Source organism: Xiphias gladius, chromosome 8 (genome assembly GCF_016859285.1).
Source record: "Xiphias gladius isolate SHS-SW01 ecotype Sanya breed wild chromosome 8, ASM1685928v1, whole genome shotgun sequence".
NCBI classification, from domain to species: domain Eukaryota; kingdom Metazoa; phylum Chordata; class Actinopteri; order Istiophoriformes; family Xiphiidae; genus Xiphias; species Xiphias gladius.
In genome coordinates, this window is record NC_053407.1 from 30,969,589 (window position 1) to 30,981,525 (window position 11,937).

Genomic DNA, 11,937 nt, shown 5'->3' on the forward strand with positions numbered 1-11,937 from the left:
TCAAAGTTAAATAAGATAAAGGACAACTTCTCCTAATATTGGAGTTATTTGAATTTAAAGCAAGGACAACATGAAACTGCTTTTAGAGACAAAGTCTGAAGGGCAGAGCACTAAAACTGTGGCTACAAAGCTGTGAGTGAACCACGAGCGGTTACACGGCCTCTGTAGACAGCTCGATTGATTAAAATAGAAGCGTACCGGCTTTGTCAGATGTGAGTGACATGGACGGCTGAAAAACACGGCTGAAATTCCACCTGTGTAAACAGGCCTTAACTGCCAAGATTAGAGATTTCTTTGGAAATCGTGTTAAAATGTGCATGTTTATGGCACACAAGCCTAATCTGTGGAATTTTTAAACACAGAGCTAAAATGCAGCATCCTTGCAGGGTTTGTTAACATCAGACTAGTGGTATCTCAGTAATCTTGTTTCCGTTTAAAAAACTCAACTATGACCCGCCGGTTAATATTTGTTATTGCCCGAACCAAGTTTGACTCTAGGTTTGATGTACACAGTCATTAGTGAGACGGACAGCTGCTTGGCAATTATGTGCAGCACTCACAGGTTGCGGATCTCGGCCCTTGCCTCCTCCAGGAGACTATGTCCGTATCGAGGCAGCTGGCCGGTCGGAGGCCTCCCACCTCCCTCCAAACTCCTCGTACCTGCAGGAGACAAAATCAAGGAGTCTGTTCGCAGAGGATTTTATTTTAACACAACGTTCCACAGTGACATCCAGAGTAGACTCTGATAGTTGCAGTATAACAAGTAATTTAGCGATAATAAAGTCAGAGATTATTGTAGGAAAAGAAACAGTAGGAGGATAAACAGGGTTCTAAAAAGAGATCTGCAACTAAAGGCTTCTAGCTGTCAGTGAGGAAAATAGAGGAGAGAGTGAAGTAAACACAAGACCTCTGAACTCATTGACATCGTTTGGTTACAGAGCAGTACAGAACATGCTTCATGACATGTAAAGTATGTTTCACTGGTTAAACTGACAAACAGTGCATTAACCAACAGTAAGTTTAAAGGTTAGAGTCTTGGTCATTAAAACAAAATTATCTGCTCTGCCGTTGACTTCATTTTTAAAGATCTGTAACTCACTTTTTGGTCGTGTCTGAGAGGGAGACAGAGTGTCGTCTCTCAGCTTCTTTAATCCAGAGTTGATTCGTGACTGGACGTGGCCGTATGGTGACGGCCTCCTGCTCTGCGAGTTGATGAGCTGCTGTTTGGCGACCAGAAGACGCTGTTTCAGTCCCTCGTTCTCAGTCTGTAGTCCCCGGACCTTCTCCTGGAGCTCCTCCATCATCTCCTCCATTTCCACGTCTCGAAGCCTTGAGACCGGCTGGGCTCCCCCCGCTGCCAGCTGCTCCATACGACCTCGGTCCTTCACCAGCCTTATCAGTTTAGTGCCAAGCCTGAAGGATGGAGGAGGCGACAGGTGATTACATGTAAGAATCAGAGGTAAGGAATGATCAGTATGTCACTATCTGGATGTTAGAGGGACACTGCACCCATTACACGTAAAGTTTGGTTTACTCTTCATGAGGAGCACTGAACAGCCTGTGAACACTCTGCAGGGAGCTCTCCAAAGTCTGCGGTGGTCTAATGACAGGTGCTACCAAATTGCATTATGGGAAACGTAGGATCCAGTCTTTTTGGAGTTTGACCCATACCCATGACCCAATAATAAATCGCTGGAAAATGGCTCTTATTTTAAACTAAATGTGGTTTAGAGCTGTACAAAAAAAGCAGGGATTTCTGGTTCAACCTCAATTACTTCCAAGGTGCATGGAGAAGAGAAAAAAGTCTAAGAGGTCTAAAGTCCAGCAGCACGTGATATAAATAACAACTTAATTGTGAGACCAACACGTTTCAGTTCGGGGCCTTCATGAGGGCCATCAACTTTTCTTAGATGTTTTATCAAAAAATGTTTCAGTCATTCTCTTAATCGAACTAATACTCCTGACTGATTCTTTAAGGTACAAAGGATCTCATTGTATTGTAAGAAAATGATTATTTTGCGCCTCATCCTTGCTCCTGGCCTTGACACTTTGATTAAACTCTGAATTAAATGATGTATATGAAGTTGTTCATGTCATAATGATAATCATTCAGACAAGAAAATCTTAGTTGGGCCTGTATATTTTAGGTACAACTCTGCATGGTGTGTGTGCATCTCACTTCTTGATCTTTTCATCCTGTTGGTGAATGTGCTGTTTGAGGAGCAGGGTCTCCTCATGGAGGCGCAGGAATCGATCCTCCAGCTCCTCCCTGGACACCCGAGAGACGTCCTGTCGCGCCCGAGCATTTTGATACACTGACGAATCTGTCAGCAGAAAAAAACAAATTGTCATTTGTTGTTTTGTTGTTTTTACATTTTCAAGCCATGTAGGGAATGATAAATAAACTGCAATTCTGAGAGCATAAACATGACAGGCAATGAACAGCGGATGTCAGTGTTTTGACAACATTAATGTGACCAGAGAATGCACAGGTAAAGGAGAAGAGTTAGGACAGGAAACAGAAAAAGATAGGCGGGAAACCATAAACAGCAAATTACCAAATATAGTCAGTTATGAGTACGTATGGAAGATGCTCCCGTTTCTTCTTCATATGGGATTGTCATATTAACCTGCTTGCTCCGTATATAGCACAGTACTCTTCAGTATTCAAAACTCTCCTGCTTATTTAGGCTTGATGTTATTCATTTACACCAGATACAATTTAAAGTTTCCATTCAACAGTAAACATACCACGAATAAAGTTATATACATCAAATTCTAAATAATTTAGTTCCATACACAGTTCAGTAATTGGGAACACAATGGCTAATGGCTTCCAGAGTGTCTCATAGTTGAAACAGAAAACAGAGAAGACATTAGGGATCTGGATATAACAACGCGTTCCATTTCATAGGCCAATATGGTAAAAATGAACAGTAACACATAGAGCACATGTAGTTACTGCAGGTGCAAACAGCTTCACAGACCTCGTGAACCAGCTGCTAGTCGGGACAGGTTGACTGTGATGTCTCTGACTGGGACATCTGCTGCTGTCCCATCAAGTAGAGTGGACATTTTTCAACCTGAAAATAAAGAGGTCCTTTTTTTAACACGATGTCAGACGCTTCAAAATACAAAAACCGGTCATTAGTGTACGGAGAAATTGTTACGAAAAAACCCCATTTTGAAAAAGCATTATTAAGAACTAATTTCGCTGTGAGGATCGATAGATAATCGGCAGAACAAGACTTAAGACTTTCTACTGGCAGCTCGTGTCTTCTAATGTATTCGGCAGACAAGTGACACCTCAACAGCCCTTCATTTTAATACTACTTAAGGTTTTATTGCTAGAGTTTCCCCTGACGCCACGGCCATCACTTCGTTAAAAAACATGGAGCAATAACGAGGCGACCCGGTTCTAAAAGTTAAAATCACAGTGAGAAGCGGGCTGCTTGGTGTGTTGAATATATGCCCAGCTGAAAACTGAAAAACGCTCTGCGTTATTCTCTGGTGTCGCTAGTCAGTTCCCTGAAATAATATGTAACGCCACTTTCGTCGGCGTAGGTGGTATAATAATACTGAGATTTTGGATCTGTTGTTTTCCAACTCCATCAAATTCCGAACTAGCGGGGAGTTAGCTACGTTAGCTACGTTAGCTAACGCTAGCTCACCGCTGCGCTGGAGGCAGCTAACGGGCTAGCTCGCTCCGCTAATTATGTTAATACTTCACAGTAGTGACACGTGTGTCTCCGTATTTAAAAAAACATTTCTCGATAGTTTCTATGCTGACTTTTTAAACATTTCTTACCTTTTATGACGACTTTATTCAGTTCAGAGTGACGGTTGCTACTGAAAACAACAGTTCGTCATGTCGTTATGACGCGACTACGCACGCGCGATGTTGAGAGACTTCTGGGAAATGTAGTGTTCTTTGAACTGAGAGCTGTAGGTCACGTTACCGGCCTCTTGTTTACTCCAAACCCGTTGTACGTTCACACCGCAGATGTAACGTTTTTTTAGTCCCACTTAAGTTTAGAAAGCTAGTCACTTTGGATGTATGCGAATGCGTGAAGGAACTTCCATGTACTGTTTCCATTGCACTGCTCCCTCAGATGTCTCTGGCAGTGTTGGAAAGTAACTAAGTACATTTACTCGTGTACCGTACTTAAGTTTACTTTTGAGCTACTCGACTTGAGCATTTCCATTTGACGCTACTTTAAACTTCTACTCCAGTACAAGTTTTACTACATTTGATACAGTATAGAAAGTAGGGGATGCTCAGATCGTTATGAATTACGAATGATTAAAATGCTGCCTATAGTAATTCACTCTGACAGGGGCCATTCGGTCCTCAAGGAGTACTTGTACTTTTGATACTTTAAGTTCATTTTGCTTTACTTCTACTTGCACTGAAGTATTTCCTAAGTGTGGTATTGCAACTTTAACTTAAGTAAAAAATCCCAATACTTGATCCGCCACTGGTCTCCACTGTATATCTATCAGCTCTATCTCAGCCGCTTTCCGTTATGTTTTACCCGTGACGATCTTTCAGCAGGGACATTGGGCCAATTTGAGGCCTTTGTCTGACCCGACTTTACATGCAGGCCTATTTATGAGCAGTGCGGAGGGGAGATGGCTCGCTGGTACACATATATCCCGGGGAATTTGACAGGCACGCTGTCAGATGTCTGCCTTTCATGAATTGGCAATGGATCTAATTTAGTAGCCTGAGATGAGTGTGCTGGCTGGACAGAATGAGTTCACTCTCCATGTCAGGCGCCTGGCTTGCTGAACAGCGATCGCTGAGCCGTGACAGTCTCCCATCACTGCTGCTTCTTCCAGCCATAACCTTTGACCCCTCCCCCCAGCTCTTCAGGCGGAGGCGAGCTGGGACTGCGCGGTAAAAGCCGGCGGCCGGCTGGCGATGGAGCGAAGTGCGCGTCTGTCAGAGAGTCAGCCTGTCGTTGAAATCTATGATGCCTGCCGACCTTTTGTTCACCAGGCCGTGCCCACCTCCGTGCAACAACTGTCAAGCGCACGGTCAGACGAGCGTGGGGGCCCTTTTTAGCTGCATCTCATCCCCCTATTGTAATATAGGCAGATTTCCCCTCAAACATCCCCTGTCTTGGCTTTCATTCAGTGTATTCAGATGAGTGTCACGGGGGCGGCAGGTCAGAGCTGTTACTGGGCAAAAATCCGAGTCTTGTCAGGGAGAGCCGTGCCATTTAAAATGAAACACCCTCTGAATATATCATAGACATCCACAATCTGACTGTGCTGGAAGAAGCACCCAGACACTTTACCTGAAACCCCCCCCCCGCACTCAAAAATGTTGTTGTTACTTCTTGTTGCTTCACCGTGGTGTTTCTAACTTCACCGTGCAAAGTTTGTTTTCTCAGTTTAACACCTGGGTGGACCTGCGGGATTTATGACACCAGAACTAGACTGGAGCCAATCAGGGATCCGGTATGAAACTGACCCGGTGTGATGTGGAAACACGAAGCCTCCAGGTCACCAACACTGAGCCTGGAAACATCTGGCGTCCAGATGTTCAACTTTAGAAATCCAGGTTATTTACAGAATCACAGAGAAGGACGAGATGAACTCTTCATCATTTTTAATGAGGGAACTGAGCTTTGTTGTAGGAAAACACGTATCAGACACAAATAATTCCTCACAGCAGAGTATTTTTATGTCCCGGAACACATCTGGAGGGATGTTTAAGTAAAAACAGCAGAGGATTCAAAATTTTACGTAAGTGAAGGTAAGTAAAGTTAGCATCAAAATAAACTTAAAGCAGAAAAAATGAAAAGTACTCACCATGCAGATCGGCCCATTGCAGACTAATACACATTACTGGACTATGATCACTGAGAAACATATAAAATATATGTACTTAATCACTTTTTATCTTTGAAATGATGATAAACAAGCTATGAAGAAATCAGAACTCTAACGCCGGTGTATACAGTATTTGTACTTCACAGCCAAACTGCTCTTAACTTTACGTGTAGATCCATATGTTTTAATTTATTGATATTTCTTTTAAAGCCATGTGTGTATCCTTGCTATGTGGATGGTTTTTATTCTGTTTGCACCTGTGTGAGCCAAGACCAATTCCAATCACCTTCAGATGAGGGATAAAGTTTTTCTGATTCTGAAGTTTTATCCTCTATGTTTCTAATTATCATTATTGCACACCCGTGTTTTAGCACATCCTGTAGACTTGTCTGTGACACCCACACATTCCACTGCACATACTGGAAACATACTGATTGTGACAAATAGATCTTTGAATCTTGTTGTATTAACGTACATGTCAGTTTGGGCTAATGGTAATAATTATGTGCTCATTGATTTTATTTTGTTTTAATAATGTAGTTCTGCAAAATAACTAAAGCTTGGAAATAACTGTAAATCATTTCCCTTTAGCAGAAAATCAAAGTAGCAAAAAATAAAATCACTCGAGTAAAGCACAAGTCCCTGAAAGCTGTGCACCTGCTTTCCACCACTGCATTTTGAATATTAAAATTTGCTGGTTTCTTCTTTACTCCAACCCTACAATAATCCAGTTATTACAGGAAATCATCTGCAAATCGGATCCTTTTTCTCCACAAATTAAAAAACATTCATGTAACATTAACATTGTTTTTAATTTGAAAATTATTAAAGGCACGAGGAGGACAAATTAGCCAGTAATTTGAAAGAAAAAAAGGCAAAGATTAGAAGAAATTCTGTTTCTGCATAACAGAAATATTTTCTTTCTGCTTTAAAAATCCTTTTAACTGATCTCACGACCCTTCTGACTTATCTACTGACCACTTTGGTGGGCCCCGACCCCCACGTTGGGAACCGCTGCTTTAGAAAGCACAACGTGGAGCTGAACGGGATCATCAGTGTATCTTAGATCAGGAGTGGAGGGATTATTAGGTGAATCCCAGAAGTCTCCCAGATGTGACACTAGGTGGCAGCTGGTTAACACATCTGAGGAGCTGGATGTCTTCCTCCTTCTCCTCCTGCTCCTCCTCCTCCTCGTCCCTGACCGCTGCAGGTAGGGTACCGATGGCAGTCTGTCTCCGCGTCGGGACGAGAGGAACATTTAACCACTCTGAGAATCCGACGATAGAGACGTAACGGCAGCAGTGGGCTAGGTCGAACATCAGTGTGATGTCGCTGCTGGTCATCAAGTGAAGGACAAGGTGAAGATTTAATAACTTCACCTCAGACATTAGTATGTATTTATGTAGGTACAGTGAGGTGTGACCATGGCTACACACTAACCTGTATTCATGGTCAGAGTTCAGCTGGTTTCCACTTGAGGCTTCATGTCTGCAGCATCCACTGGCTCACGATAAATGACGCCCTTTCTTCTGAAATGTAAAATTAGACTCAGGTTGTCTACAATGAATGAGCTCACGTTTCACACATCAAGTGTTACTGGCATTATGGTTGCAAACACCACGATATTTTTAATAATATTTTTAAACTATCAGGGTATAATTCTAAAATCATATTCACTCAGATTTCCATATAAATAAAAGCCTCTTTTGTTCTGTGACACTAACTCCTGAAACACAACATCAAGATGAATTCATTCAGTTTCTTTATTATTGCTGATGCATTAACATGTAAGCAACATTTTACTGTCGTAGCTGGTCCAGGCGGAGATTTTGAAGCTTCTTTATATACGGACGGGAACTTTGGTTTGTGACAAATGGTCATATGGTAGAGGCTGGTCACGTTGAAAATAAAATCTTAATCTGTAAAGTAACTGGTATCTGTCAAATAAATGTAATGCAGTAAAAAGGAGAATATTCCCCTCTGAAATGAATAGAGACTGCCCGCTGCCAGAGCAAAGAAAAGAGCGCCACCTACCTGGAACACAGGATGCATCCGGAGAAAAAATTAAGAATAAAATAAAAGCTGAAATGCAACAAAGGTAATGAAACGAATTCAAAAGAACCACTTCAAAATACACAAACTCCAGCGAGCGCCAGCTGATGTTTAGAACAGTGCTCAGCGTATTTTTAATTTATTCTCATATTTAATGCCTAATCTTATTTTACCTTCTGTTTACAGTCGACAGGCTCAACTCGAACTGATCACACACTGATCTTATCGCATCGCATCAAAACGTCACACTCTGGGGACCGTTACTGATCTGTCGATGGGGCCATATGACAAAACGACAACCAGCAATCAAAACGTATTTTTTCTATTGACGACAGGTTGAAATAAAGACCGCGGGGTTTACAATGCTGAGTTCATAATGTTGTTTTTTTTTTTTTACCACTATCCCCTCAAACACAAAAAAATTGTTCAAACTTACATACATGTATTTAAATGTGAAAGGAGACCCCAAAGTTTCCTCAGATGCTAGATTTTTGGGGACATGTAAAATACTTCAGTTTGATGGAACGGAGCAGCCGTTACTGTACGGCCCGCATGAAGATTTGGAACAAGCCTCTAAGAAATACATACGGCTCACACACAGATCTGCCTGGTCTCGGTGTGTGTGATGTGTGATACTGTCAGACAGAGTGGAATAAGAGGATTTCTCTAAAACTAAAGCTTCTTAAAGGGGAAAAAAAGGGAAAAGTGGATGTTAAGGGGTCAAATGAGGAGATTTAAAGATGTTGAATGTTGGGACAATATATTAGCTGTCATGTATTATTATTTACTGTTAACAGATTCACTATAAAAGTGTGTTTTTTTTAGCGGACTGGTTTTAGTTTTCCTTTCCTCTGTGGTGCCTGGACTCTGTGGGAGAAATTCTTCTCTCCTAATGTAGGCCACACCCGTCAGGAAGATGGAGGGATCCGTCTTCATTGCAGTGATTCCCCCTCAGCCGACACACCAACACACCAACACGCTGCTGTTTAGAGCCATGAATAACACTTCCCTCCAGACTGCAGGAACAATTAGACGACTCCTGTGTTCAGCTTCACTGTGAGACACTGGCAGAGTCATTTTTCACAGCGTTTTTACAGTATCAACGCCAGAGTGATGGAGCAGCTGCTTTGCTTATGTAGGAGTGAGTCTGCCAGCATGTGTGTGTGCAAAGGAGTATATGCACGATATGACTCCCTCTGTGTGTGTGTGTGTGTGTGTGTAGGTGGACTGCCAAAGGGAGTTTTATGATTTATGGACACGCTGACTGAGCCGTTACAATACAAAACCAAACCTGGACTGAACAGGCAGGAACAGTAACTGGGTCTGAAGTGACCAGTGGTTGGAGAAAGTGGGACCGCTGGGTTTAGCATGACCAGGGTCACATGACCCACAGAGTTAGCCACGCTAGTGCCGGAACTGGTGAACTAATGTTACAGAGTCCCACAGCTTTTCAGGGTTACTGTTCCTCTGGGTTCTGGATGATCGAACTTTGTCATCGGTCTTCCTGAGCACTAAAACACCCGGGTGGCTACTGTACCGCTGTAGTGGGCAGCCAAATTTCAGCACCTCACAAATGCCCACGCCTCTCAAACTCCATGCCCCCAGTCTCAAGTCCAGTCCTAGATAATAGAAAACCCTGCTGACATAACTATGACATGTCAGGGTCCTTGTCATCGACATGTGTAAACCTTTTAATGCATAGGGCTGAGTGGTGGACAAATATTGTTTTACAGTTTTTTGGGACTGATTCATTTGGATTTGTGTGAAGTTTCAGGTCGATTTACTCGCTAGCATCTGTCCAAAAGGAAGTCTTCTTACTGTCCAGCTGCCAAAATCCAGAGGAGCGGACGGAGGAGTCCGTAGAGCTGTTGAAATGTTCATCTGGGTCCCTGTCAGGCATTACTGAGCCAGTCACTGCTTGTAAAGGGTAATTCAGAATTTACACTTTACAAGCGGCAGCGAGATATTGGTGGCCCCAGGTTTCGCCGCTCAGGCTGCACAGAGGCCACTGCTCTGCCTTATTACTCTTTCTTATTATTATGGATAGTCAGTGTTCTCCTAAAGAACGCCATTGAACAGCAGGTATAGATAAGACAGTAAAGGACAGAAGAAAGGACAGTATTTATATATCATAATATCAACCATCAATAGGAACAATATCATAAAGCATCAGGTCTCTATTAATGAAAAAGTGTATTCATTTTACTTTATCAGACTACTTTTAACTTGGAAAGCCTGATAATCATCACGTTATTTGCTCGACCTAATAAATATATGAATGCAGGACAAAGCCTTCATTTGTTTAAACCTCTGACGTCTCAAGCGTCTTCTTGCATTGAACAGTGGATCTGGAAAGCGTTAAAAAAATGCAAAACCCCGCAGAAAAAGAGCTACATCTTCTCTTGTAGACAGAGCAGTGCTTCAGTAAACGGGCTCAGTTCTAAACACCGACATCATGCAGCTTAAGCTGAAGTCTCTGCGTCCAGTGACGGGGGTGCGCACCTCATCTTGGCGTCTCCCTCAGCGGGCAGCTGAGGCAGACTCTGCACGAATCACTGATGGCGACTGATCCTCTGACCTACCCTCTAGCGCCATCATCAGGTCAGACCTCGGTTTAAGACCCGATACCTGCGGAACTAATGACGCTGTCATCGGCCTCGGCCGGACTCTGAGTTTACTGCTGCTGGACTAATGTCAAGATGCAAAACTAAGATGGGGAACATGTTAGACATTCCACCTGCTAAACATCAGCATGTTAGCATGTAGCTAAGTTCAGCATCACGGCTGCTTTGAATTCAGAAACATCATCCTTCAGTTGTCTGGAACGTTCTGTCTCACAGGACAGAGTTACAGAGCGAGTACGAGACACATCCGCGGAATTATAACAGAGTCAGCGCAGAGTGTAAACACCTCCGCTGAGTCCATTGTTAACTGGTTCCAGTTCAGCCCACCCTGAGCATACTGTCTGCTCGAGGATCTCTGGAGCCGCTCATTAATTATGTTGAAGGTGAACTATGACTTGGGGATAGGCAGTTATGAAAATTTCATCAATCCGGTGGGGGGCCGGGGGGGTGGGTACCAGCTGCTCCTGTCAGAGGAAACTTCTGGTGGACGAGTAGGGGGTCAGATCTGGGGCGGGGGGGTCTGAGGTGGAGGGGAGGGGAAACGTGTGTGTTTGTGTGTCTTCTGGGGTCTTTAACTCCCAGTACAGTACGGAGAGAGACTGGGATTGCTTCAGTTTTACACAACACAACACACAGGAGTGAAAGCTAGACTCAGAGACGTCATTTTAATATTCAGAGAAACGTACTGTCTCATGCAAATGTTTTGATTTGTCCGATGCATATTGGATGAATCACCTCTTAAGGGATATTGTCGTGTCTCAGCTGACAGGATATATAAAACCTCTACGGTGATCTTGGCATTTTTATTTTTGTCAGACTCAAACCAACAGTGTGTCGGTCCGTCTCTCAACACCGTCCCTCCTCTGTCTCTGGCCCTCAGCTCCGAGCCCATTGGTTCCTACTGAGGACGTAAATCTTTAAAAACACCTCAAATATAAAGTTTCACTTTTAAGAAATTCTCAGTCATTTTCCTCAAACAGCTGCTCACTGTCGTTTTTAATCAGACAAACAGGAGGAAACAGTGACTTTGTCGGGGACTATTTTCAGTGGTGGATGAATCCACGTGTGGTGCTGTAGTGAGTGTTTGTGGCAGCAGGACGGTGTGTGTGTGTGACTGAGTGTCACAGTGTGTGTGGTGTGTCATGATGAACACACACCCCCCAAACAACAGGAGAGCTGGGAGGCAGAGAACCACCAGTTTATTACTGTCTGACCCCCGACTACTTTTAAACTTCCCTAAATTAGCCTCAAAAATAAAGGTAACATTCTCTCAACACAGTTTGATAAACATACTATACATACTATCTATATTCTGTATCTGCTTGTTCTAAGCCATGTCAAACTTTTACTGAGTGAAACATTCAGATCTGTGTTGCTGCTTTTAATGCAAAAGTCACATAATACACAGTGTTATGTACGG

General features: G+C 43.0%; 1 protein-coding gene across 2 annotated transcripts in view; it reads right to left on the reverse strand.

Annotated features, from left to right (window-relative positions):
- Positions 1-3,915, reverse strand: part of rpgrip1l (RPGRIP1 like) — a 28,604-nt gene extending 24,689 nt beyond the window's left edge. For both annotated transcript variants that reach the window (XM_040132725.1, XM_040132724.1), the window contains exons 1-5: positions 3,809-3,915; positions 2,988-3,083; positions 2,180-2,324; positions 1,100-1,413; positions 561-660 (exon numbers count right to left, since the gene is read on the reverse strand). In XM_040132725.1, coding sequence (XP_039988659.1) covers positions 561-660; positions 1,100-1,413; positions 2,180-2,324; positions 2,988-3,075 — 647 coding nt within the window. In that variant the 5' untranslated portion in view covers positions 3,076-3,083; positions 3,809-3,915. The remainder of the gene's footprint in view (positions 1-560; positions 661-1,099; positions 1,414-2,179; positions 2,325-2,987; positions 3,084-3,808) is intronic.
- Positions 3,916-11,937: the final 8,022 nt, after the last annotated feature.